General features: G+C 39.8%; 3 protein-coding genes across 6 annotated transcripts; 2 read left to right on the top strand and 1 right to left on the bottom strand.

The window, feature by feature from the left end:
* Positions 1-563: 563 nt before the first annotated feature.
* Positions 564-2,929, top strand: LOC135164290 (damage-control phosphatase ARMT1-like). Its single transcript, XM_064124506.1, has 6 exons — positions 564-897; positions 1,011-1,116; positions 1,192-1,439; positions 1,690-1,875; positions 1,958-2,357; positions 2,425-2,929. The coding sequence occupies exons 1-6, from the start codon at positions 713-715 to the stop codon at positions 2,761-2,763; spliced, it is 1,464 nt and encodes a 487-aa protein (XP_063980576.1). The 5' UTR covers positions 564-712; the 3' UTR covers positions 2,764-2,929.
* Positions 2,930-2,956: 27 nt separating this feature from the next.
* LOC135164295 (Golgi phosphoprotein 3 homolog sauron) lies at positions 2,957-7,364 on the bottom strand. Of its 2 annotated transcripts, XM_064124520.1 has the most exons (6): positions 7,229-7,364; positions 6,827-7,086; positions 6,456-6,702; positions 6,188-6,363; positions 4,862-5,152; positions 2,957-4,789 (listed from the first exon to the last, which is right to left on the bottom strand). In XM_064124520.1, exons 2-5 carry the CDS (start codon positions 7,079-7,081, stop codon positions 4,904-4,906), a joined length of 927 nt encoding a protein of 308 aa, XP_063980590.1. In that variant the 5' UTR covers positions 7,082-7,086; positions 7,229-7,364; the 3' UTR covers positions 2,957-4,789; positions 4,862-4,903. The 2 variants fall into 2 exon arrangements, with proteins under 2 accessions (XP_063980590.1, XP_063980589.1); XM_064124519.1 differs by having other exon boundaries at positions 6,827-7,280.
* Positions 7,365-9,568: 2,204 nt separating this feature from the next.
* On the top strand, positions 9,569-27,227 carry LOC135164286 (multiple PDZ domain protein-like). Of its 3 annotated transcripts, XM_064124492.1 has the most exons (5): positions 9,569-9,853; positions 23,076-23,194; positions 24,562-26,445; positions 26,534-26,732; positions 27,059-27,227. In XM_064124492.1, the coding sequence occupies exons 2-5, from the start codon at positions 23,077-23,079 to the stop codon at positions 27,105-27,107; spliced, it is 2,250 nt and encodes a 749-aa protein (XP_063980562.1). In that variant the 5' UTR covers positions 9,569-9,853; position 23,076; the 3' UTR covers positions 27,108-27,227. The 3 variants fall into 3 exon arrangements, with proteins under 3 accessions (XP_063980562.1, XP_063980565.1, XP_063980564.1); XM_064124495.1 differs by lacking the exon at positions 23,076-23,194; XM_064124494.1 differs by lacking the exons at positions 9,569-9,853; positions 23,076-23,194 and adding an exon at positions 24,164-24,340.
* Position 27,228: the final 1 nt, after the last annotated feature.

Below are 27,228 nucleotides of genomic sequence, written 5' to 3'. Positions count from 1 at the left end.
AGATAAGTTTAATAATTTCAAACATTGTTTCGTTAATAATATTAATGAGCAAATTTCCCTAAAACGAAAGTATATTCGAATACTCCATTTAAGTTGGTTGTTTTTGAAAATAAATATTACACAATAATATTTATATCTCCAGGGTAAAGCTGTTCTCAATTAGAGGGATTTTCATACCCCTAAAATAGTATATTTCGTCATTAGGTCCGAAAAACTTTTCCACCTCTACAACCCTCGGATTTTTTTCCGCACGACTAACAATTTTTTTATCATCGCCGTTGTAGGTCACGCCTCCCTGAATTGCTGCATCACAGCCGAAACAACCAAAAAAAAATACTGAAAAAAATTACTAGGATAATCAGGCCTGCTCTTCCCTTTAATTTCCCGCACCCAAACACTTAATACGATGAAAATGACGGAATTTCCCTTCGAGTTGAAATTAATTTCTATTCCAACGTGGCGCCTGCGCCAATCACGTGATGTCCGGACCATCCTGCAGGGCCGTATTCCCTCACCATAAGACCATCGTCACATTTTTCAAAATTATAACTTGAATAAGGCCTTGAGGGTGAAAGGAATCTTATCCTGTAACTCCACACACGAGGAATTAAAATATACACAAGGATAATGTATAATACTTTCAACATTCAATGCTCAATTCTGAACGTCCAGTTTGCCTCAGGAAATTGTAACCATCAGATCTTCAGTATCAATGACATTCAGCGTCCTCAGTGAATTTGTGGTGACCATTCTGCTTCTGGTGGTCACCATCACTGTATCCAGTGATTCCAGCCACGGTTATTTAAAAATGGCATCAATCAATGCATCGGATGATATCCAAGGTTTACAAGATATTGAGACGCCCGTTGGAGGTCGGCTCTCTGGGAAATATCGCAAGTAATAATCAAATTATTTTCCCTCGATTCTATCGAATTTTTCCTAACCTCGACATTGTCTGATCATTCAGGGAATTTTTCCCTTAAAACATGATTCCTTCTACATTTTTTCAGGAGCTTCGCCTACGGTACGATGAAGGACAGAGCCCCAGTGATATTAACTAGAATTATAGACTCAATGAGTAGAAACAAGGAATCAATCATCAACAAATATGGAAAGGTAAGATAATCTGTCGAGACAAAGTATCGATTTTTGTACGGTTTTGAATGCATGATTGTTTAATATTATCTCAAGGAAGCCTCTGACGAATTGAAGCAAGTCATCGGAAATATCAGCCAATTGAGGAGTGAATTGATGACGAATAAACCATTGCACCTGCTGAATTTATCAAACACCGAGAAAGACGGCGATGCACAACTTTGGAATGATTACATTCGTAATAAGGGCATTAACGATTCTTCACCCGTCACATGGTTTGAGACTGATTGGCTCCTCTGCGAACCGTATATGTACAGGAGATTGTGGCAGATTGTTGCATTAACGTAGGATTTCTCTCTTCTTCTATGAAGCATTGATAGAAATGATTTCGTTATTAGATTAATATTATATTCTTCCTAAAATCACGCTTCCAGACTCCTCTCCTTATTATGATAAATTTATGCCAGAACTCCATCGATTTCACACCGGAAATCTAGTTTTTAATGGTCTCATTTCGGGTTTCATGACAAATCAATGATTCGGCCAACGGTTCCATTACTTCGATAATCGATTATTCCATTGAATAAATTACAGTAAGACCTTGTCATCGCTGGATTTGTTCGAGGAACAAAAAGAAGGCGCCTTCACTGGTGCATGGAACTCAATATCGGAGCTCACTGAATATACGTTACAGCTCGTCAATAATTTCGAAGATTTGTCGGAGGACAAGAAAAAAGAGGAGTTCCGAGCTCTTTTGAAGTTGAATCTTTGGGGAAATAGGTGAGACGATGGGCGTGTAGGGCTGCCACCTGGGATTTAATTTGTATCACAGAGGACAGTTGTCAATGAAGATTTATTTCAGGTGTGACCTATCGCACAGTGCTGGTGCACCATCCAAGCATTGTGAACGGGCAAATAGTTCATTAACCATTGATCCAAATCTTTTGATAGACGACACTTCGCCTGTTTGGGATCTCCTCTACAAGAGAGGTACAGGTGAAGATGTCATTGTTGATGTTGTATTAGACAATGCCGGATATGAGTTCTTTACTGACTTGTGTATGGCTGTACTGATGACACGTGCTAAATTGGCAACAAAAATTCGTTTTTACGTGAAAAAGCACCCGTGGTATATTAGTGATGTGACTGCGAAGGATTTTAAGTGGACGATAGACTCAATGAAGAAGTCGGAAATTTCCAGCGTTCAAGAGTTCGCGGATGTTTGTGAAAATTATTTAAACAGTGGAGCCTGGAGCATTGAGGTAAATTCTCTGAATTATTTCAGGATATAAACTGATAAAAGGAAACGTTTTGTATTCACTCTTTCAGGTTGAACCATTCTGGACATCACCGTACGATTTCTCCCAAATGAAGACCCAAGCTCCAGATCTGTATTCAAAATTATCAGAAGCAAAATTAATCATCTTCAAAGGAGATTTGAATTATAGAAAACTCATGGGAGACATCAACTGGGAGTCAACGACAGATCTAGTGACAGCACTTCGGGGATTCAGGCCCAGTAATTTAGTCACCATGAGAGTGCTGAAGGCTGATGTGTGTGTAGGGCTGCCACCTGGGAAAGCAGCTGAATTGAATAACAAACATCCAAATAATGACTGGTTGATATCTGGCCAGTATGGTGTAATTCATGCCACAATCGATGCTTAGGTGAGTTAAACTACGATGGGACCACAGAATCAAGCTCAATGTCTTCTGAATATCTGTTCAATCATTCATTATTCTACGTGTAACAGAATGGCTCCAAAAAGCTTCCTGATGGAGGCTATGAACTGCAACTTGTGTAAAATTTGTATAAATAAAAGATAAGCCTCGACCATTGTGGATTCATTCAATGACCAGATTGATTTTATTGTATTTATTTAATTTCCCTTAACTGTAATACAATTTCTAGTGATGATCGACATTAAGTAACTATTGAATGTAAATACATGGTAATATCTTCTCTCTATAACTGTACAATCAACTATATCTTTAATAATTTAAAAAATAATCAGAAAATCATTGTTGTATTTTCTGGCATTAGTTCTCAAAATAATCAGAATTCCAGACGACAACAAAACTTTATCGAAATTAAAACTGCCATAAGCAGTAAAATATAAAATATTCTAATCCTCAATGATTAAATTCTTGGCTTCAATTATTCCGTTTTCTCGCAGTATAGTGAATTCAAAATCATTTACGTCACATGCCTTTGTACAACAAAATTCATAAACATCATGAATCTTCGTTCGATCCTTAGCGAAAAATTTCAGATTTTCGTTACCCACATTAACGTGAGTCGTGCTCACATGTCTAAGATTATTATACCTTTAGATTGGTAGTTTTATGAAATCGCACCGTGTGCAATTACGAGAATGTCACCATTAATGAACGTAATATTTCGAGATAACAATCAATTGAAAGGTTGAATAGTATGTAAATCATTCTCCCCCCGTTAATTTACTGGAATGATAATAAATCAAAAATATACTGAAAAAAAAATATGCATCATTAACAATGACACTCACGTGCGTCCCGTAAACTCTGAATCGGCAAAGAAATGTTCCTTCTGAAATGTTATCAGTACGTCCAACCTACAATACAGGGTGTCTCCAATTCTCATCTTATTTAAGGAACGAAAGAGAGTGGAATTCCAAGCCAAATGTTCCTTCTCACTTTCTAGCTTCGGACATTAGTTAATGAGTTATTGATGAAGCTGACAAATCGTCGGCTGACTTGACTCATTATGACGTGGCTACTGGAATAGTTTATCTATAAATTTGACAATGACCGTCTAACTTCAATAACATCGGATAAGATTGAGTGAAAAAAGTCTACCATAGGTGCCTGAATATCCTTTTCTTCTCCATTTTTGCCAAAAGTAGCCACTGCCATTGGAATTTTTTAAGTTAAGCAATTAGAAACTCGTTAACAAATGTCGAAGAAAAGCATTCACCTCTAAACGACAGTCTTTCATTTCTGAAGAGATTAGACGGGAGTTTAAGGACACTCTGTATAGGAAACTCATTTGGCGTAACAACATGCTCACGAACTGTCGATGGCATATAAAATGTTAATACATGATAAATCGTAGGATTACAATCATTCCGTTAACATATCCCCTCCAGTATTATTGCTTTGCCACAACAACAGTACTGATGAGAATGTCAAAGTGGCAGTATATTTCAATCATTCCTAATTTTCTTTCGCCCTTGGGCGAGCGTTTATAACGATCTTGGTGCCTTTCGATCAAAATAATGAAAACAAAAAATACATGTCGCCGTGAAAAAGTTCTAGAAATGATAAAACTCTTTGGAACTCTGTTAATTGCTCCTCTCGTATATTTCAATTATTCAAAAAATCTTTATTTTCCTCTGACCACTCCATCCACATTATTCACGCACCAAAGAAACACTGAAGTGAATATCTCTTTTATTCATCTCGACAACTACTTGACAGCCCCGAGATAATTTGATTGAAACTCATATAAATCCCTTTGTCCTCTTTCTATGCATACAAAAATCGTCGAACCCCCAAGGAATGATCAATATTCTACCGTAATTCATGTTTTCACGATTGTAATGGCACATTGTTATCTTTCGAAATGGTTTCGTTATGATCTGTGACATTAAAACATCAACGACTTGGTCGGGGATATGATATTAATGGACGATTGCACACGTAAACTGACACACTGGAAATAAAAAAAAACAGTTGTTTAGACAGAAGATAGAATTTTTCCCCTTCACTCGACCTTAATATTTACCTCACTGTCACACTTCTGAATACTCTTTATGTCTTCCCATTGCTACTTATTGAATGCAGCAAAAACAGCCCATAATACGGGATTGGCATTTGGCTTGGCAGCTTCAGCTTCCAAATCAAGATCCAACAGTGTCCTTACTCGACGCATCGCTACTTCGTAATCATCGTCTGATAGTGGTGCGAATGCATTCTCTAATACATCAGCAGCGTATGCTAATATAACAAGTGCTAGTGTTCTTCTGTCCATGCGACCGGCATCGTTAACCCAACGACAAAGAACAGCCTCTTGTATCTAAAATATTTTTATGATGATGTTTCAAGTTATTGAAGTTATTATAGTTATTTCACGGGGCTCATCGTTTAGTTTTATGGGACTTAAAAAAATTACCAACAAAGACATAAATCATCTTGTTGTGGTGATTATGAATTAATATCTGCTTTTACATAGATATTTACAAGCGATAAATTATCATGAAAGAGGAATGCTAAATGCCATTCATTAACGACCTCTGCAAAAAAAACATTCCATTCATCCTCGATTCCCCTTTCCCTAATAACTGAATATAGAAAATGAAAAATCAAAAAATGTGACATTAACAGGCCATACCATAATGCCATGTTTCTATTTGGGAAGTATTTAAAAATTTAAAAAAACTTATCCATTGGAAAATTTAAAAAAATCAAAAGCACAAATTCGCGCTCCCATGAGACCGTTCAATTACTCCTGATTGAAATTGAGAACAAGTTAACAAAGATTTGATATGGATAAAAATTCAACTGAACACAGATATGTCAAATATTTGAGTAGAATGGTCTGAGCGTTCCCTTGAGGCATTGAAATTCCAATATTAGGTCAGCGGTGTCGTTTTTCGAGAGCACTCAAATTAATTCAAGTGACTTCATCCACAGTCCCACAGCATTCTACCCAACAGCTAGCAACGCAAATGCACTCAGTAAACTACAGTGCCCAACCATCATAAGTTTACATATTCACAACGTTACAAGTACTGAGAGCATTAAAGTATTATTTACTTGTTAATGCTCTCCACGAAACAAAAGGATGTGTTTTACTTGTTATCAACCGGAACTCTATTATTCAAATGTGGAGTACAAGACTGTTTCCAATTAGATTGATAAGATAGAGAGATACGGCTTCCTCTGATTACGAGTCAATCACGACACAAACATTTTTTGCTGTTCCAAAAATAGATGAAAAAACACCGAATGATGAAATCGAGGGGAATGCCGAGGACATCCATAAAAATGGTTTACTCGATTGGGACAAAATATATTCCCTAAAATAAATTAGTTTTCTATCCACACATACCTTTTTAACGAGACGCGTCTTTGCGAAATTATCTGTCAGCGGATGTGTGGTCATATCAAACAGCAGGAAGTTCTGTTTTTCAGTCGTGAGAACTCCCTTCTCAACTAAATTCTTAGCTAATCTCTCCCTAACATTTTTCAACTGGTACCGTAGCTTCAGTGGATTCCATGTCTCCCCTGTAACCCAATGAAATGGCACGAGAAAAAAATATCCCCCAAGTACTTGAGTTGAAGCTAAGTATTATCAAGTTTTTGATCAATGTACAGACCACTGAGATACTCGATCCAGCTCTGAACAGGTTCTGGTGGATCATATTCCTTCAGGTGTTTGAGTGCTTCATCGAGGAGAACATCGCCAGTTGGTGCATCACTCTTGACCAATAATTTACGTGAAAGAAGACCCCTCTTGCGCATACCAGCTTTTTCCAGCTCAACTCGTCCTCTCAAGCCCAGCTCAGCTAGAATACAGCCCCTGAGCCCTGAGCTTATGCAGTCATTCCAGAATGATGTGTAGCCCTTGTTTTAAGAAAACAATTCACCCCAATTTTTCATTTCTCAGATAAAAAAGTATAAACATTGGAATGTCCCGATAACATCAGGGACAATCATCATCGTGAATATGTGTCAATTAGCCACTCACCTCTTTATCTTTGAGCCCAAGCAGAAGCACCTCCTCCATGAGTGTCAATCGTGTCTCTTTGTCCGAGTCATCATCGGCAGTTGGATTTGAATTGAGATCTTTCAGTGAATTACTGTCATTATCACCACCGTATCCCGATGCCTGATCATTGTAGCCACCACTTTGATCAGGTGTTCCACCTTCTTGTCCCAATCCAGTACCACTATTGCTGTTAACAACTCTACGCCTCTGTACCAATCCGTCACTTCGATTCATCCTTTCTATTTCAATAAGTTAATTTAACAACTCGTGGCAGTCAACGAAAAAATGATAGATAACAGATTATTGAACTTTTTTGGCCCTCTTACTGGCCGTAATTGGGGACATGTAATGTGAAATAAACACGGGACTGTTGACGTTTACCTCAATACGACATATCTTTTTTCAAGATGGCCACACCGTACACTACACTGCGCAAGCGCCTTACCCATTTCCGTAGTCTTTCTCCTACTAGACTTTCGTATCGCGTGCAGTTGACGGGGTTCCCAGTTGCGCCGTTAGGTTGCAGCAGGTGGAGCTTTGAGTTGCCCTCGGAGGATATGACCAGTTATCGACGTCTACGTGTTTTGCATATTTCATCGGTGCCTTGGGATATTTGAATCGCATTGGGATTTATTTGAGTGGAAGGTAGACCTATGCAGTTATACAGAGGAGTATTTGGGCTAATTGTGAATTCAGAAATTCTGAGGTGAGACGTCAGCAGTTGGCGGGAAGTTTCAAATGTTCGAAAGGGCAATTATTATTGAGGTGTTTGAAAAAAGGAGGAAATTCAATTTTGTGGTGCAAATTCATTTTTCTGGTTCATGACGAGATAAAAATGATGAAGAAACAAAATATCAGCTTTTTCAAATGAATTCAGGATTTCTCATTTCTCATCTTCACCGACTCTTCATGTCTACTGAATTAGGCCTAGTTCCACGCATAATGATTTAAAGTTACAGTCAGAGAAATTCTTCAGAAGATTTTTTAGCGCTAGCACAGGAAAAAGAGCATGATTATAAAAAATTCTATACCCCCATGAAATGCCTATTGTTAATTCGATAATTTATTTGAATATCTGCCTGCATATTAACGTCTTATAATTTTATAATTGTCAACGTTGCTGCACTTCCCTCAGTCGTTTTCCCACGCCTAAAAAATTATTCTTTGCTGGTTTGAAGATCAGAATGTAATTGGAGAAAGTAGTTGTTGCAGAAAAATATAAATAATACCTTCCATCCGTTTTGCATGGACTCGAACCCTGAACTTGAGGAATCAGCACTATTTCAATATCGAAAACATTCTGCACGCGCTGTGGCGCGGATCGCGGTCAGTCCCAGTCCATTTTCCCGGGAATAATCGACAGTTAACACGAACGGAACGGGAAATTCGTGTTTATCATGAGAAGTATAATATGGAGAGATTTTATTAGAATTCTGGGATGTTTTATCACTCAATGAAGAACATTCCTCTGTGGTATTCCGGGCACTCCGAGAATCCTGTCAAAGTTGAAAAGTTTTCCGTTTTTTTTTCGGCAGAATATTTGAATATCTCATTGCCCCTCGGGAAAAAACTTGGAATTGAGCGTTAAATATTTATAGAAGAATTACATTTTCTTCTTAAAAAAGTTCTGCAGAGCCAAATGCCGTCTGGAGTTGGTGCCGTAATTTTTCAATTAATGTTCATGTTCAATTTAAAATTTTTCAACTCATGAAATTCTCATGAATAATTATGAATCATCAAGAACGACGAACATTCACAATCTCTACTCTCAATTCGTTGGAATCGAGTACTCCCTCGTATCTAAACTCTCAAGGACGCTTGCCTCATGAATAAATGCACGCGCGAGTGGCTCAATTCTCTCCTTCGTCCACCAGCTAAAATGACAGAGGAATCGAGAGTGGTGCATGACAGAATTGGCCAAAGCGAGACAATTGCAATTCGATATCCCCCACTCCATCTTATTCAATTTCATATCTCAACAACCACCACTATCTGCATGCCATACTTTATTTACCTCCAGCATGCAAACACTGTGAAAACGAGAAAAAAAAATAACGAAGGGAAGAAAAAAGTAGCGATAAATTTTTATTAGCCGACGGCAATAAAGCACGAAATTACACCCTGGGTTTTCGTGCTATAAGAGAAGTTATTCGTAATGTTTGCCGTGGAACGTGACTTGTCTCCAGCAGTCTCTGGAAACACTTTGATTTCAATCATTTTCGAATGAATATTTTTGAATTATCGTCGAATTGAATTTTGAAGTGATTCGGTGCAACAAAACTCTTCACCCGAACAACGAATTTTATTCATATGTCATCCTCACTCGACCTAAAATGCAAATTTATCCGTCTGCACTCACTTTACCGTTCGAAGTTTCCCCAAAAATATCGCTTTTAATGACTCAAAACTTCAACTCTTCCACTAAAATATTTACGGTTATAGCTTAATTGAGCGATTTTACGTACCTCGTAGTATTTTTTAACCCGGAAGAAAACAGCAAAGAGGTGCAATAAAAAACTCAAGTGAGTTTTTCAGTGTCAGCTCAACATTATTCTCTCTCTCGCTCTCTTTTTTCGACTTTTTAAAGCGCCCCGTGCGCATTGGCTTACGCGGGGGCGGGGGGGAGAAGAAATCGGGTCCCCCGGTTCGACTGGCGCACGGCAGGGGGTGAGGGAGGGAGAAGGGGCGACAGGCGAGAGGGAAGCAACACCGGTGGAAAGGTTGGGAGAGACATTCAGTCGTTGAGGCACGTTCGTTCGAAGCGCACATCGACTCAGTGTTTTTGTCTTTCAACCTCTCCTGATCTACCGTCACCTGACTTTTTCCTCTTACTTTTCGAAAGTGTTTGGCCTGTGTAAAAAAAACGAATCGAGGGAAAGAGATATCCAAAGCTGAACGACGTCTGGATTAATAAGACGAGTACAACTTCATAGGAAACGTCGCTGAGCTACCGGTGGAAAAATAACAATGACGTCGATTCGTTGACATTATCAATTCAGGTGTCAGGTGAGTGTTGACTGAGATATTCAAGAAAACGTAATACTTTAGGGTACGACATTATTAGGCATAACGTTGAAAAATTGATCAAGATTGATGATACGATTATATCAGATTTAATTGACCTCCAGACGTTGCGAGTAAAAGAAAGGCACAACATAATTTCTGCCTGGGAAGAAAAAAATCGCATACTATAACCGAAGAACAAGCACAGACTATTCTTCATCCACTCAATTGCTGGGCTTCAGACAACTTCCCTCTCGCCTCACCCCTCCCCCACCCCCACCACCCAATCCACCTTATAAACCCATTCTTCCTTTCCTCTTTTTGTCTTTATTCATGCTCCTCTTTTCATCCTCCCCGCTCCCATTATTTCCGTATCATCTCTCAAACTGCAGCATGCATAATCCCACAAAAGGGAAATTCCGGGAACAATGCGCAATCATAATTAATAATTAGAAACAGATGATGCTACAATGTCCTGTTACAATGCAACACTACTCAGTGCGCTAACGATGACGTTATTAAACCCGGAAGGTTCTCCACGTCTGGCGATAAAATTTACACACGAAAATCTGAGTTTTACGGCCAGTGGAAACTCGTAAATTTTTTTTCTGTTCTTGAATACCTGATGGAATGAGTACACACCTGAGGACAATGTTGCATGCGTACGACGTACCGTTGTTTTATTCAATGTTCCGGTATCGTCAGTTTTGTTGGGACATTTTTACGTGCATGTAATTCATCGAACGGATGGGAAACCATTTGTAGTGCCTATAAATGGGATCTCATCACTGAGGTGCTTCACATTTCAGGGAGAGGGGGGTTTGATTCGTCAGAGGTGAGAGAGATATTTTGGGTGATGCTGAGACCAGTATCTGAACCATTAGCCCATTGCCGAGATTCTGTTGTAGTGTTTGAAAAAAATATGTACAAATATTTCGCAGGTTCATTTATGGCTCGTAATTAGTCGATTATTAATTGAAATCATTTATCAGAGATCTGCTAACCGGGTTATTTTTCATCAGAAGTCCTGTACTGTCCTTCGGTGGAAAGATATAGGACTTTATTGTAGCTGTGCCTTCATTTACTGTAAAACTTATAATCATGTTCCTCGGGAGTTTTAACCTTTTCTCATCATTGTCATGTTAAGTCATAATTTCTTCCTGGCCTAACGGAGACTTACGATCCTGAGATACATTTTCAATTATTTCTCAAAGTGAACGATGTGTTCGATCGCAAGACTGTACAGATAATTTTTTCAATAATTCTACGCAAACATAACAGGTCGATTGTATTCAGACTCTGCGGTATCTTTCCGGTCGTATGGTGCACTTTCGGCTGTTCCCATGTTACTGACTGATGAGGAAGTAGCTGAAAAAATCATGTTCAGTCGTGGGTAGCTGTATGTGAACTCAAGAGTTATTTAGATAAAGTTCACAAATATTTTGCAATTTTATAAGCATTTACTCAATTTTTGGTTTGATAAATTGTAGATTATTGCGAAACCTTTTTAGTGCGATAAATTCTAGCCAAGACATTGATCGATTGACACGATACCACTGATTGCGGAATATTTTCGAAATATATGCCCTCGCCATCTAATTTGGAACGGAAACTCGATCAAATTAATTTTTTTAGAGGTTCAAACTGCCTGTCACATCACTATTAATAGATCACACTTTCCACTTTCTAACTGGAAAATCGCGTAAATACATTAACATTTTTTTCGCATCGGAGTGCTACAGAATTAACTCACAAAAAATCTGAAATTAATCACTTGAAGCCTACCAACTAGTCGTTAAACAAAAAAATAATATCACCAAATAATTTTCTCCTTCTGTCAAAAATTACACCGCGAGGAACCTCGATTCAATTGAAACCTTTTTGATCTCACTCCTCAGGGCATCGTCTCACAATATAACTCACACGTGAAAGAAAAAAATCTCAAGTCACCGAAGATAACGAAGAGAAGAAATAATAAGTTACACGTAAGTCGCTAAACAATCGCGCAGCCTCCGGTAAACACAGAGGCGCGTGTGCATGGGAATATCCCAAGAACAAACATCTCGTTTCGTCAGACTCCTCCACCTCCCCCTCCCCGGGAGATAGCACATGCGATAACCCGGTCCGTGCGATTTTTTCTCATCGTTCACACTGATAAAGAGTTTCAATTCATCGAGAGTGAAATGAGATAAACGAATCGGAGGAATAAAAAAAACAAAGCGAAAGATCCCTCGATCGAAACCACTGATTGATTTGTCAATGTTAAATCATTCGCGCTACTGTGCGCAAAAGGAGTATCCTGGCGACGCCGGTTGCCGCGACGGGGGAAGGGGTTCCGAGAGGGCATTGTTGGGCCTCCAAAGGCCCTTGGGATGCGCTGTTACATTCCGCGGATGATTCAGCTCTGTCCAGGACGTAGTGTGCACTTTTGAATACCTTTTATGCGCCATCCAACGCGCAGCCATCGACTTGCGTAGGCCCCAAATGACCTTTCAGTCACGCCAATAGACTCATGAGCAAGGCCAAGAGTTTCCATCCACGTGTTTTCGCTGAAGATTGCCCCGCTTTTTATTTCTCTTCCTATTTCTTCAATTTTTTTCCCCCCCAACACTCGGTCAATGATTACTCGAATTAGGTGAATCGAGTTGGCATAACGGTCGACTTGGTTTCTAACTAGTGTTATTTTACGACTTACTAGGAGAAAAAAATTAACTGGGCCACTTTGCAGAGTCTGGGATGCGATGTTAATAACCCTTAATCTGCCGTGACGACGTCCTCAAGGTCAATTTCTACTTCTCAATAATATCTTTCGTAATTTATGTGATTCCTCGCCGGTTTCCGCGCCCATAGAAATCATTTATAATGAATGAACAACACAATGAGTGTTGTTCACAGAAATTTTGGACTTGATGAAGGCAATGCATCCATTCGGAAGTGAAAAAATGAGTTCATCCCATATTCACATGGACAACGATCCTGCGCAACTCTCATATTTTTTCTCCCAGGCAAAGTGAAAGTATCGCATCGTGATGCCGAACCGTACGAAGACGGTCGATCGGTCAGCGTTACGCCCGGATTCCACAATTATTTCCAGCCTGTGTAGAACACGTCCCAAGGGGCTTTTTGTCTCTGTACCTAGGTTGCAATATAAATATCGAACACAACCTGTGGGCAAGATGCTATTATAATCCAGCAAATAAACCATTGAAAGGGACCTGCGGGCGGAAGCGAGAGAGAGGTATCGAAGAAACGAAGGCAAAATGAAAAACGTAGAATTATTGTTGAAGTTTAAGTAGCGCGTGGAGTGAAAGTCCGCATGAGAGCGAGCGACTGGTACCAAACGTCATTACAAAATAATTAAAGGACTGTAAATAATTCCCCTTATCAGTGGAGAGAGAAAAATTTTAAAACAAGAATCGCGTGAATTCCAGTTGTACATTTTTTTTCGAATGCAGGATAAAAAAAAAATAACATATGTGACATACGTCTTCCCCGTGGGGTCTCTGGTCTACGATACGCCTCGATGGGTTTTTAGCAGTGTCAGAGCAACACACGTTTGAGCTGCTCGAATGGTTAACCACGCGATGTCATGAAACTGCGGTGGCATATGGAGGTACACACGGTGAAAAGGGACAAAAAAAAAAAGAAAACAAAAAAAAAATGAGCAGGTATGTTTATCGTTACCTCGCGGGCATTGATCCCGGAGTACAATGCCATCAGTGTGGCCCTCATCATCTGGATATTCTCTAAAAATAAAAAAAAGAGAGATAGTTGGTATTCACGTTGCGCATCCGTCCTTGTCCTTGTCGCTGGAGATATGCCGTCTGGGTCATTTCGGCCTTAAACAGTCATACAACTGTCGCCCTGGTATCAACTGAGGTTCTTCCATGATACGAGCTTGAGGAAGAGACGTGTAGATCGATGTTAGTAGGAAATGTTGGAGCGAGAGCAATCGGGCGTGGACTGACCTCGATTGGCTTGTGGGTTTCGCGGAATAAGCACCGGAGTTACAATCATTTCTACGGCATACATTCCATTAATTTTGTATTGGAAAATTTATGTGGATAATCTGACATTTTCCCAGTCACGTACAAGGATATGTCAAACGTAGTTTATCCTGTTTTTTTAAATGACGAATATTTGCATAAAGAGTCACGGGGCACTTGGCGGTATCGATTCCTCTCATCTCATTATTCTCTTTCAATTTTCATTACGCAATGGGAGACAAACATTTCCGGTAGGAATCACCCCTGCTCTCACGGCTGTTGAGGCTATGGCTGGTTGGCTCAATAATTGAAGTTCCGCTGGTAGAAGTTCACGCCAAGTGATAATGATGGTAATGGAATAGTCTCAAATTTATTAACGTCAATAATATCTTCCGTATCGGTGATACACCTGGCGCAACCACATGAGAAAAAACAAGGCCCCGGGCTGGTCACACTTCTGATGTAAGACCACTTGACCAGGAGAGGCTGAGTTGCGGCGAATTTCCACGATGAGAAAAAAAAAAAACTAGAGAGAGGGAGAATGATGTAAAAAAGAACCATTGGGCTCCATCGTCTCGATTATACGCCGAGACCTGAAGTGGTTAGACCAGAAAGCCGAGAATAACACTGGTATCTAAAGACTAACCAAGAAACTCCACAAAATGGCCGATATTCTAAAAGAGTTGATCGTGATTGTAATCTGTACACGCGATCGTTCATGGGACTTCCGGTGTCATCTGATGGCTCGAAAGAGTCGATTCTAATCTGTGTGAAATGCCTTGGGAAACGCATATGATGAAAGAGTGAATTATTTCAGTAATGAGAATTTACCACGATGGAATCAATCTTGTCTCTAAAAAATAACACTTTATGGTGGAGTGGTATTGAAGCCTCTGGAAAGCTATTGGGGTCGTCTACAAGTCATTGGTTTCACTGATATTATCTGAAATAACGCGCACCGATCATATACGCGATACTCGAGTATTAGTCAACCCAATAAATTCAACAGCACGTCTTACTCGATAAAAAGTGCACTCTGGGAAACGATTGGAATTTGATAGATAGTCAACGAGTTCTTCCATCTGAATATTCAATACAATAGCCGATGTGATGAACCACTTGTGCCATTCCCCATAACCGCAGAGGTACGATACATTTGAGTAGAATCCACCGCCCATCAATTACAAGATGAGATTAAGTTGTTGTTTGAGATAAGAATCACACGGTTTTTTATTTAACTCCTGCCTTTCCCAAATCACTTCATCTCAATTCCACAAACATCCCGATTCAAACACAAAAATAAGTTCCACAGAGCATCGACTCCAGCTCATTTCTGAAGATAACGCCTCATCACTGCGTAAAAAAGTATTTCGTAACGTAACGGAAGATTTTTCATATTATCGAACCACTCATTTGATTCGGTAAATCAAAATCCTCGTTTTTCATTCACCCACAAAACTCGTGGTATAGCGGTACCGTAATGAATTTCCAACATTGATAGATTCTCACTCCCGCATTGATGCTCCCTTCCACGTGAGATAATTAATAACAAGCATTGGGGAATAACCAGTATCAATTTGTTTTGACGCAGTCACAATAAAACAGCCGCGATAGGGGGTTCATATGCGAGATTAGATTTAGGTGCCAATTGCGATAAGAATCAGTGAAATTATCTTCGTCCTGTCCGGCCTCTCGCAAAATTACTCCGTTTCAATTCCAAGAATATCTCGATTCGAATAAAAGATGAATCGCCCTCCCCCAACGATTCGTTCCTCGTCTCATCTACTTCTAATCCCCCTCGAATCTTTCCTATAAACAAAACCAAACCATCGATTACGGAACTCGGAGGAAAAATATTCTTTAGTCAGAATATTTCCGCAGTTCGCAGCGAGGTTAGTGAACAGTGCGTGATAAAAACCCGAACATGAAAATGGGCTGAAAGATATATGACGAAAATTAACCCTAAGTGCAGCGAGGTTTATCTACTTTGCGTCATGTTCACGACCTTTTGAGGTTCCACTTAGAGTCCAATAATTTCTTTGAGTGACAAGAGGTTATTGTAATCGTCTCAATAACGCGATATACTGTGACTTTAGTAGAAATATCATTGACCGAAAGTTTCCACGATTTTCCACGGGTAATTCAGCCGATAATTTTGAAAAATTCATGTTACGAAACCCAGAGGAAAAGTATTCTTTATGTCATATTTCCACACTTCACACAGAGGTCAATGAGGAGTGCGTGATAAAAGGACGGACTTGAAAATAGGCTGAAAGATATATGAGGAAAATTACCTCTAAATACCCCGATGTTTATCTTTCTTGCGTCATTTTCATGATCTCTGGAGATTGTACCTGAAGCTGAATAATTCTTCTAAAGACCTTTGAGTCATATGATTATCATGACATGTCCTAATTTCGGAAGTTTTTCGAAATTTTTAATTGAACCCATAACGCATGCAAACGCGGGACTGAAAGTCCCCTCAAAACTCGTGAAAAAGTCTGAGAGACCAATTTCCTCTTCCCTCAAACAGGCGGACCGGACTCCCCTCCAGGTCCTCCATCGAATCTTCCCTGTGACCAAAAACAAACCCATCAATTACAGTCCCCAGAGTATGAATTATCCCGATGTCGTACTATTTCCAAGGTCACCCAAAGGCCAGTGAACAGTGTGTGATGAAAAGGCGAAAGAGAGGGCGCTGGTACTGGGATAATTCACGATGGCCGACGGTCATATTGTTTCAGGGTCCATAGTACCCAGCCAAGCTATATATACATTCGCGGGCGAAGGGATAGCGTCCTTGAGTTAGCGTCCTTTATGCACGCACACAAGTATTAAATCTCTCAAGTGAATGTACTATGCGAGGAAAAGGCGTTACAGCCACCTGGGACGGTTTCATCTTCTACGGGGGCTTTTCAATGTGTATGGGAGACCTCAACGCCAGGAGCATGGCTATTCTACCTATGGAATGTCTGGCATGTAGCTCATCAAAGGCTTCTACTAAATAAAAGGATCTCGGTGGCCTTGATAGTATGCTTTCGAATATATACGGTAATGTTTTTATGTGAGCGTGTGTTGATGATGTAGCCAAAGGGGAACAGCCTCCGCTACCTGTACGACCCGAACTGCTACAGGGGTCAGATTTTCTATTGAAAAAATGACTAGTGTTTTCCCATTTCTCTTCGTTCATCTTCTCCTGTGGGAGGTTTCCACAGCCGGTGCAGGAAATTCCTGGTATTTCGAGGAGATTATTTTCCCGTCAATCAATCAAATGGGAGAAGGTCGACTGGATTAGTTTATCTAACCGCAGCCGGGAACGGTTTCATTGGAGATTGAAGTCAACTTCACAGCGTCCAGACTCCTGGTGACACTGTGACTAAAGCCCCAAAATTGTAATGGCATGAGGAGAGCAAGTCGTGTCGGAAACTGATGGCTTTGATGATGCCACGTTCGTGCAATCAATTATACCATTGGGTGTTACGAAGACATTAGTTTGGCATTAGCCCACATACTACGATCTTGATTACCACCGTAATTATATCATAATACTGGATTCTGAAATTAAGATTGATGGGCGCAGATGACGAAATCCCGAGATTACTTATAACAGCCTTTTGAAAGTTCATTTGATTGTTATATAATTCATTAGTTACGCGTAAAATTCGCAGGGGAGTTATATGTAAAGTGGAAGTGTCAAGGAAAGTATCCAAGTCAGGTTGAAGCAGAGCGTAATTGTTCCCTTGAACCTACAGACTTTCGTGTGAAGCCGGAGAAAATTGCATGAAATTTATATTCTGTATTGAAATCTGATTCACGTACAGCTGGAGGTGTATATTATTTTCAAATTTAGCATTGAATAAAATGGAATACTGCCGTTCCACTCAATTTTCCAGCGTAAAATCCTTTATTCTCAAGAACTCAATTATTCCAACAATCCAATGTTTCTCGCCAGTTTACCGATGCCTCAGATTTAAGTGTGAAATTTCCAAAGGTGCAATTTCCAAGAGGAAACGCTAGAATTTTCAGTTTAAATGAATAAAGTGTAGCTCAGGGTTACACCGGCACGATTCCCTTATCGAGTCCAGGTATCGGTAGAAACAAGAAATCGATCGGGAGTCAAGGACGTTGACCCTGTGGCACTGTCATCCCTGAGATCCTCTGCCTCTTGGTTTATGGTACCTTTTTATGATATTTGTTCTTGTGGCTAGTTCTATTTAGTTTTATGGAAGGGAAAATATGTCAATTTCCCGGGAGCACTGGATTCCATACTGTTTTCATTTAATTCTCTGAGTCATGTTCGAACGATCCCTCGATTAAATGGGACACTTAACCAGTGTCCGGTTGTCCCAGGTTTTCCAAGTTTTCTGAGATAACTCAGTAAACATCCTGCGATACTAGTTTTTCCCGCGTAAGTGCAGGTTCCGCAAATATGGCTTAGAGAGATGAGGTCGAAGAAATTTCCTTATAGATCGAGTAAAACATGTTAGCCGGGTAAAAATCGGGGAACCGAGTAAAGTGTCAATGCATTTTATGGGAGAGAAACCCTTTCAAACCCGAACGAGGAAAAAAATCACCGAATTAAATTCAATCCTTTGCACCGAAATTCGGTTGACTTTAGCGTCAAAATATTTCACTGCGCGCAGAGAATGGACTTGAACTCCGCAGATTTTTTTTACTCTGGGCCCTTTCAAAGAAATGTTCTCAATGCGAGGCAAAAAGTCCCATTCCCACGAAGCGATTTTATGCACTCACGACGGAAAAAAAAAGATATAAAATTATAATATCCCCAGAAGTCCTTGAAAGAGATTGCGGTTAAATTACAGATAAATTCTCGTTTACACTGGAATGCATCAGAAGCAAAATGACGAACTAGCGAGCGCCACACGATTTGTCACCGCTCGTCTGGCATACTCCCTGGTGTTAAAGAAACAGAATATAACGTGAATATTTCCGAATCCATAAATATAAGTACACTGTAACCATACCGTAATGGGGAGTGCGGAATTCCGACGTTAATTGCCCGACGTGTATTTTCTCCAAGTTTTAATAAACCACGGGTACTTTTGCTCCCGCAGTGAAACACAACCATATCGCTATAACTAGCTGATCCGGTCTCTATGTTCGCGTGTCGTCTCCTCTCTGTACCAGAGGTAGTACTCGATTTGAATCTTGCCGCTCATGCCACGCGAATTATATCTCAAAAATAGAATGACGAGATTAAAAAAAAAAACAATTTATTGCAAATTGCTTGAAAATTAATGGCTGCCATTATAATTATGCACTTGGTTTCTCACTTGATTGTGTGACTGCCACTCGAACGATCGCTCGTTTCTTGAAATTTTCATTCAAAAAATTCCTCACAACGCTCATAACAGGTCGAGGTTCAGTATTAAATTACTAAGATGACTTCATAATAAAAAAGAATATAATAATGATGAGACAGTCGTTAGTTAGGTTAGTTGGGTTTCTCCTCGTATGGAGTGCAAAGTGTCCCCTCGGGGCACTAGACGTTAGTGGATCTTCTTGAGCCATGAAAAAGTCGCCTGTAATGCTGTCGCCATAATACACGATGAAACTGGAAAATAAAATTGATAATGTTAGTACCAATTCGAGGGAGATGATTATAAGTTAATGATTAATTGAATGGTGGTGAAAGTGAAAGGGGAAAATTTATTAATTCAACGCTTTTATCAACGAAGGAATAAATTTTATGGTACACTCGGATGAGAGTTTCTTTAATTTCAATTGTGACTATTTCACTGCAGTTGGAAAGTAGACGGAATAACGATAGACTTTGTGATAAAATGGGAAATTATTCTCCAGAATGTATTCGCAGTTAATACCACTCCCATATCCAATTAAACTGATGCCCTTGGATTTCATTTATCCGAAATAAATTCAGGAGAGGGATTTGCAATGATTTGTTTCCCTTGAAAAATTGAATCGCAGAGTTAATGATGTTTTTTCTTAAAGGTAATTTAATTCTGATTGCAAATGGTTACTCTAGTACAATTTATTCTTACCGGAGACCATCTGTGGCCGATGGTCAGCATGGGATTTCCTATTCTGGGAATAATTGATAATATTAACGTCTCAAGAAGGTGATTAGAAAAATTAATTGAATGGAGGTGAAACTGAAACAGCGAAATTCATTAGTTCCGCGGTTTTATTAACATGGAAGTAAATTAAATAGTTCGTTCAGATGAGAGTTTCTTTAATTTCATCTGTTATTATTTCACTGTAGTAGGAAAGTGGGCGGAATTATGGAGAACTTTATCTTCACCTCGACTTTTAGCTGTTCCAAGAAAATGAGAGATTATTTACGACAATGTATTCACAGTCACCATGACTCCAATTCTCAATTAAACTGATACCCCGGCATTCCATCTCTCCATCATTAGATCACAGATAGTTGCGGTAATTTTCAAGACTAAAAAAAATTGTATCAGGTCGCAATGAATTTGTTTATGTATTCTGAGAGAAAAATTGCTACTGTCAACGCCAGTCTACGAGAAATGATTCGAACCGTCGATGATTAACTGATTTGGGGTGAAAGTGAAAGCAGGAAATTTATTAATATTCAAGTGTTATTATCAACATAGAAATAAATTCTATGGCCCATTCAAACGGGACTTTTTTTACTTTAAACCGCTCTACGATATAATCACGAGACTTCATCGATAACCGCAACTCTTAGATTGTTAAAAAAACCATAGATCATTGGAGACAACTTACAATTACTCAACTTAAACCGATGTCCTCGGATTCCATTCCCCCGATGAAAAAAAAAATCACGAAGATATTTGCAATGACTCCGTCGAATTAAAAAATTGGACCCACATTATTTATAGAATTCTAATAGCAAATTATTACTCCAGTGCAATTTATTATTCTTAGAAAGCAACAGGAAGTCGTGCCAGCCTCGCCAGTGACTCTATACCTCCACTTTTATCTCATATTTTTTACTCCCCATCGAATTAAGTTAAACGGTATTCAGAGTATTTCTTATTGTTACTCTGGTATGAATAAAGTAGCTACACTCCCGCTTATTTTCCCTTTGCGCAATAGATGTCCAAGGCATTCTCCATTTGTTCTTATCCTTCTATACGTATTTTTTTTTCTCTACTGTTGGAAATTCACAAACGGATCGCTTGGAATTGACATTAGTCTCCTCTCCCACGGCAATTTTCATTCTTAACGACTATAGCCTCTCAGAAAACGTGGCTGGTATAAAAATCAAAGGCCCAATTGGATATCGCCAGTCAATTAAATCCAGGAGAAAGAATAACCAGACGGGGAATCAATTCGAATCGTTTAATTTCTCCATGGACTTATTTGACGTAGTGAAAGTTGTCAAATTCATTTTAAACGTCTACGATATCTAGTGTTAATGGCAATACAGCGAGGTCTAGCTCGTGAATTTAACTGGAGGTGAAAGTTTCCGCGTAGCTTCAACTCCAAATGCCGCGTGTCCAACTCGTATGCTATCCACGAGGGAAATTCTATCTATTTTTCTCTCTACTTTAATCTTTCAGCTTTTGTTTACCGTTTTTTTTTTATACCCAGTGTATGGATATAGGTGCAGCCGGAGACCACAGGTTCCGTACTCTAAGCTAAGCGTAATGACTGCCCCTGGGCATATAACACTTCATGCGCTTCTTTTCAACTGCCATACTCACAGTGATTAACACTAGTGGGATAAATTATACACTCACGAGGCCTCTACGACATGTTGAAATCCCCGAGACACAGAACTCATGGGGGTTTTTTTTTTCCTTCGTTGGGTGTCGCAAGGAGAGGTCAAGCCCCTCAGTGAATTCTGAGTATTTTTTATTTCTCCGTCATTTATTAGTTCGTTTGGCTGCGTTTCATTGGGGGTTTGCAGACTCAAGGTGAACTCAACACCTGCTCTCATTGTTTAGAGTCAGACAGGATATGAGACACTGGTTGGTTAAAAAAAAATTGAGAGTGCAGAGGAGCTGGCAAAAAGCCGGAAACTTAATTCACTGAGAGGAAGTAAAGACGGTTTTAGCGGCAATTATGTTTTTAATAATCAATGGGTGGGTACAATTATTCGTATTATTCCGTCAACATGTTATTTTGTATTTTCACGGGGTTTAACCCACCGGGCATTTTGTAATATTTAAGAGTGAAATGAGGGAGATTGTGCTGGCAAAAAAATCGAGGCTTTCCAACAATTTCAGATATTACAAATATTTTCCCCTTCGCTGCCAGCAATAAATTATGAAAAAAATATTTCATTCCTCGGAGGGAAACCACTATCGATCGACCATGAACTTTTATACCATCCAATATTCCCATACGTCTACCCATCGGCATTTTATCATTGATCAGACATTCCATGATGCTTAAATTTATTTAAAACACCGGCCGGCGTGCTCGAAAAATGTATAATTGATGAAAAGTGAAAACGTGGGGGCCGTGGAATAATCGGGCCCAGTGTGTCTGGCATACTTTACTTGCAGCGGTGAAAGTAACCCAAAACTGTCGATAGACCTTCCCTTTATATCTCACTTACATCAGTGTAATCGTTGCCACCCATCGTAATAATTTGCGTAACGGGATCGTGGTAAATGCATTCAATACAGGAAAAAGGCAGCTCTCAGGCTTGAAGGGGGTTCTTTAGAATGTAATTATGATTGTGAGTTACTTTCATTAATATTTTTCCCACGATTTTTTTACTATAACTCGTTCGCATAAGTTGTTAAGTGCTAAATGAGAGCTCATTAATTACTGAATTATCGCGTTAATGAGTGAACCTAGCGAGAATATTCAATATTTTGCCAACTTTTTTTCAAAAATATTCTCAACTAGTCATAACACTTTCAGAATTTTTTTTTCTTCATCGACAAAAGTGTTCCACTTATTGATAATTAATCAGCATAACCCGGAGATGAAAAATATTTGTTTGCGGAAGCGTTATCGATGAACGTTATTATCGATGAAAAATATTCAATTTGGCAGCAGACACTGATAATGATCGCTCATAATGAAGTAACACTCACCTCGTTTGTTACGCACTCTGAATCGCAGAAGAAAGGGGAGAGACTTCTCAATGCTCTGACCTTGATTTCCACGCTCAGACCTCTGAAATAACCGGAAAGAGGAGTGTTACGTGAATCGTATGGAAGTCAATTAACTTAAGAAAGAAAGAAAAACCGAAGTGCAGTATGAAAGGGAAGTTGAGAGTGATTCTTTTGTTCATTCATTTATTTCAGGATGCGTTGGTTTAAAGGCAACGCCGAGGCACCAAGACTACTCAGCCTTAGTCCACTGCGTGGCGATGACGACATCGAGGGTGAATCGTTGCACTTCCACGGGACAACAGGAACAAGAGGTGAGAGTCACAATCATTAACTAAATTTAGATTTTTTTATTATCCTCAGGAAAAGTCACTGGATTACTCAACATTTCTGAATATTTGTTTATCTCAATTTGTGCCCACATAACTGCGGTTTTTAGAGCTAAAAGCGAGACCCAGGATGAGTCAACGGGCGTATAAACATATTCAGGCAAAACAATCGGAATAAATGATGACAATATCCCGTAAATTTTCGAAAAAAATTGGAATCGCCAAAGAAATTCAAATCAGATATTCTCTTTTCATATTTGAAGCAATTTGAATGCATACCAAAGTAGAAGAACATGCAACTGAGACTGTAATACTTATTTATATAACATGAATGGATCATTCATTATTTTATTTTATATCGAAATGTTAATCTCTCAGATTGAAACCAAGTGGAATGTCTTTTTCCATCAACTACCATTTCAACATTTCCATTTTCAACTTATCCAAAACTCGAGTCAGTCGATAAATCTCCCAGGAAAAAAAATATACTAGAAAATTGCAAAATATCCATCAACTTATCCCAGTATGCAAATAACACCAAGTAGTTTAGTACATCCCATAAACCGTATCTGGCACTCAGACACCAATCGAATGCTATCCTATGAATAACATCTCAAGTTTCGAAATGTCATGATTCCCCCCTGGGAATCGAAATTCGATTCTGAGTCCAGGAGAGTTTACGCTCTATCCCCCTCCCATCCACTTGATTCATTCTACACCCGTTCAAAAAAAAAAAACCTCGTCATTCATAAGTACGATATTCACCTCCAGTGACTGAACTACATAACGCGAGGAATGACAATCATACGGGATGTCCAACATCCTGCGAGTGACTTTACGGTGCGTAAAAGCACCTCACGAAAAGATTGTACAAATGTACGTCATGCTTCACGGAAACCACACCGTGTAAGACTCAGTGTAACTCATCGTATCGTCTGCCGTCTGTCGTTGGACATTTTTTTCATTCGCTCGCGTGCGTCCCCAGCGAACGGATCTCCTTCTGAATTGCGAGTGTGAACCCAAAGTTTTGGTCGTTAAAAAACTGAAAATAATTTCCTAAAATTAACTTAATGCCACCGAACGGAACCATCAACGCGGAAGTATTCTCAACGAGGATGAGATTTCTCAAGTGTAAGAATCATTCTCTTTTCTCAGATTGGATATAATCGAGTTACGCTTGGCTGCCCCAATTTTTCAAGATTTTCATACTTGAATGAGCACAAATGTTTCACCATCACCGATACAGTTAGAACAATTCTATCTTTTGAATTTTATCCAAGATAATTTCTGACATTAGATTCCATTAAAAATTTTTATTACTGCTGATTACTGACTGTTGATTCTTTTTGCAGACATGTCTCCAGTCCGGTGGTCACGTAGGAAGTCCTCGGGCTCTGAGTCAGAGAGAAACTGCTACAACGTACAAACGTCCCAGGTGACAACGGAGAAGTGTCCAAGCAAGAAGGACAAGAAGAAAATTCAAGAGGAACGTAGGAGATCATGCGAGAAGAGAAATCCACTGTTGGACAGGGTCAAGAATACCAGACTGAGTTTCTTCAAGGACAAATTGCCGGACGATGACTTTGAGGAAGACGAAAAGTCTCACTTTCGATCAATGTGCGACCTTGATAAGCGCAACCTGATGAGGAGTGACTTCAGGAGATCGGTATGTGAGATTGATTTGAAAAAAATAACTGAGGAGGAGAAGACACAGGCGAAGAGAAAAAGAAGATCAAAATCCAATACACGAGTGCCTTCCCGTAAGAATCTAGACGACAGATTCAGTTTTTTGGGCTTTGGCTCTTCTCCATCAGGAAAATCATGCTGGTGCAAAGAGGAGCCCGAGTCCCCAATAACGAGGAAAAGTTTTCATGAACGCAAACACCTGTCAAAGGACTGTGAGCCCCATGGAACATCGGACTTGACAGAGACAGAAGAATCAGAGGCCCAACCTGAGGGATCACAGTTTGACACTGTAACGCCATCGAGCTGCTTGGCAGCTAAATTCCGAGCGATGCAGGATCGTTACCTGAAGTCCTCAACCAACAGGTTGATCGCAAAAATCTACAGGCGAGATGGTAAAGACAGAGATAAACGTAGACTCCGTAGTTTCTCGTACGGAACCCTACCGGGCTTGGATGAACTACGTACAAATCCACTGTTCGAAGATCAAGATCAGGACGATAATGACTCTGGTATTCTCGATAATGGTTCAGCAACGAGTTCACTCCTCGACGATAGATGCAGTAGTGGAGCTTCTGGCTTGATCACAAACATGACCAGTGATTCATCACCCCCTCAGCTACCACCGAGAAAGCCAACGTCATCCATCACCGATTCAACTCGTGGTACACAGGGATACCTGGATACATGTCCAGATCTGGAGATGCCAATCGTTAGAAAATCGAGCACTGATTTATCTAAGTATCATGCAAGGATGATGATGCAGAATGCGTGCTTGGGAATTGAAAAGAATCCTCTGGGTTGTCTCAGTCAAGCAACTAATGATGAAGTTATTCAGCGTGTAGAAACGATGGAGGATTCATCGAGAATGAAAGAGGATAAAAGAAGTAAGCGATTATCTGTGGTGAGGTCTAGGTCTTACACCACTGAGACTATGGTGGTGAAGCTTCCTAGGGAGTCTGTGGACCAATCTCTGGGGATTTTCATCGCCAAAACTGCGGAGAATAGTCCTGGGTATCTTGTAGCGCACGTTGTACCCAATGGACTTGCTGATAAGGAGGGAACCCTGAAGATTGGGGATGAGATTCTCATAGTCAATGGGAAGAGGCTCCGGGGGCTGGACATGGGAGAGGCGAGGAAAGTGCTTGGCAGTGGGAATGCCCCTGGAGAAGTGGATATTGTCATATCCAGGTACACGAGTATTGATCCCCCGAAGAGATTGAAGGAGAGCAGTGTAGATTATGAGAATGTCAGCATGGAGCAGGGACAGGGGGTGATTGTGGAGAATGCAAGTTCTCCAAGATCTCACTTCAGAAAACACCACTCGAGGCACCATCGCGATAGGAAGAGTAGCTCGAATCGCTCCATCTCACCTGAGAAAAGCAGTTCGATGGAGGGAACACCACCGGCTGTTTCGAATTTTTGCACTCTCCCACGAAGACCACGTAGTTCAGTATCGTCGTTTCACACGGTTGTCTTTGAAAAAGGCCCTGGTAAAAAATCACTGGGCTTTACCATAGTCGGGGGAAGGGACAGCCCTAAAGGAAGCATCGGTATTTTATTGCAAATTTTTTTGTCTTGTCGCAGTTCTTTGGGCTTGTTCGATGGGATTTCAAGAATTTTTGGCAATTATTTTTACAGGCATCTTCATTAAGTCAGTATTGCCCGGTGGCCAGGCTGCTGAGGATGGACGATTGCGGGCGGGCGATGAAATTCTGGCGGTCAATGGACAGGTTTCTCACGATCTCACGCATCGCGAAGCTGTACAATTGTTCCGCAGCATCAAGAGTGGTCCACTTGCATTGCATTTGTGTAGGAGAGTCAAGCAACGGGATGTTCAGTAAGATTTGGTTTGATGGTTTTACCGGCGAGGAAAATGTGAGACGAAATGATCAAATCCATAAAGATAACTTGTTACAACCAAATGATAAGATTGGAACTTGAGAATATCATTCGGATTATTGCATACATATCCCAAGGAGTGGGTTTTTAGAGAATAGTTTTACATAATCATTCCTGTGATTTGAAAATTACTTTACTCGGTAAAGTAATTGTCATAGCCCTATCTCAATTTCGTCAATTTGATCATTTCTCCACACAGGGACCTCTTACATGAGTGACCTTTATAAAAAAGCGGTCAATTGCAATGATTTTTTCTTCTTCTAGGATAACAAAGGCGAAATCCTGCGCAGATCTCCTCTTAGTTGACTCTTAACTCAATTATTCGAGATTACGAAAATAAAAAAAGTGATTACAAAATTGTAAATACTGTAAATTTGCCGAACTGTTCGGATATGTTATTTAATGTGAAATATATTATAGATAATTATTGGAAT

The sequence above is a fragment of the Diachasmimorpha longicaudata genome, chromosome 7 (genome assembly GCF_034640455.1).
Source record: "Diachasmimorpha longicaudata isolate KC_UGA_2023 chromosome 7, iyDiaLong2, whole genome shotgun sequence".
Classification (NCBI taxonomy): domain Eukaryota; kingdom Metazoa; phylum Arthropoda; class Insecta; order Hymenoptera; family Braconidae; genus Diachasmimorpha; species Diachasmimorpha longicaudata.
The sequence above is the reverse complement of the archived record's forward strand: the minus strand, read 5'-3'. Positions and strand labels throughout refer to the sequence as shown.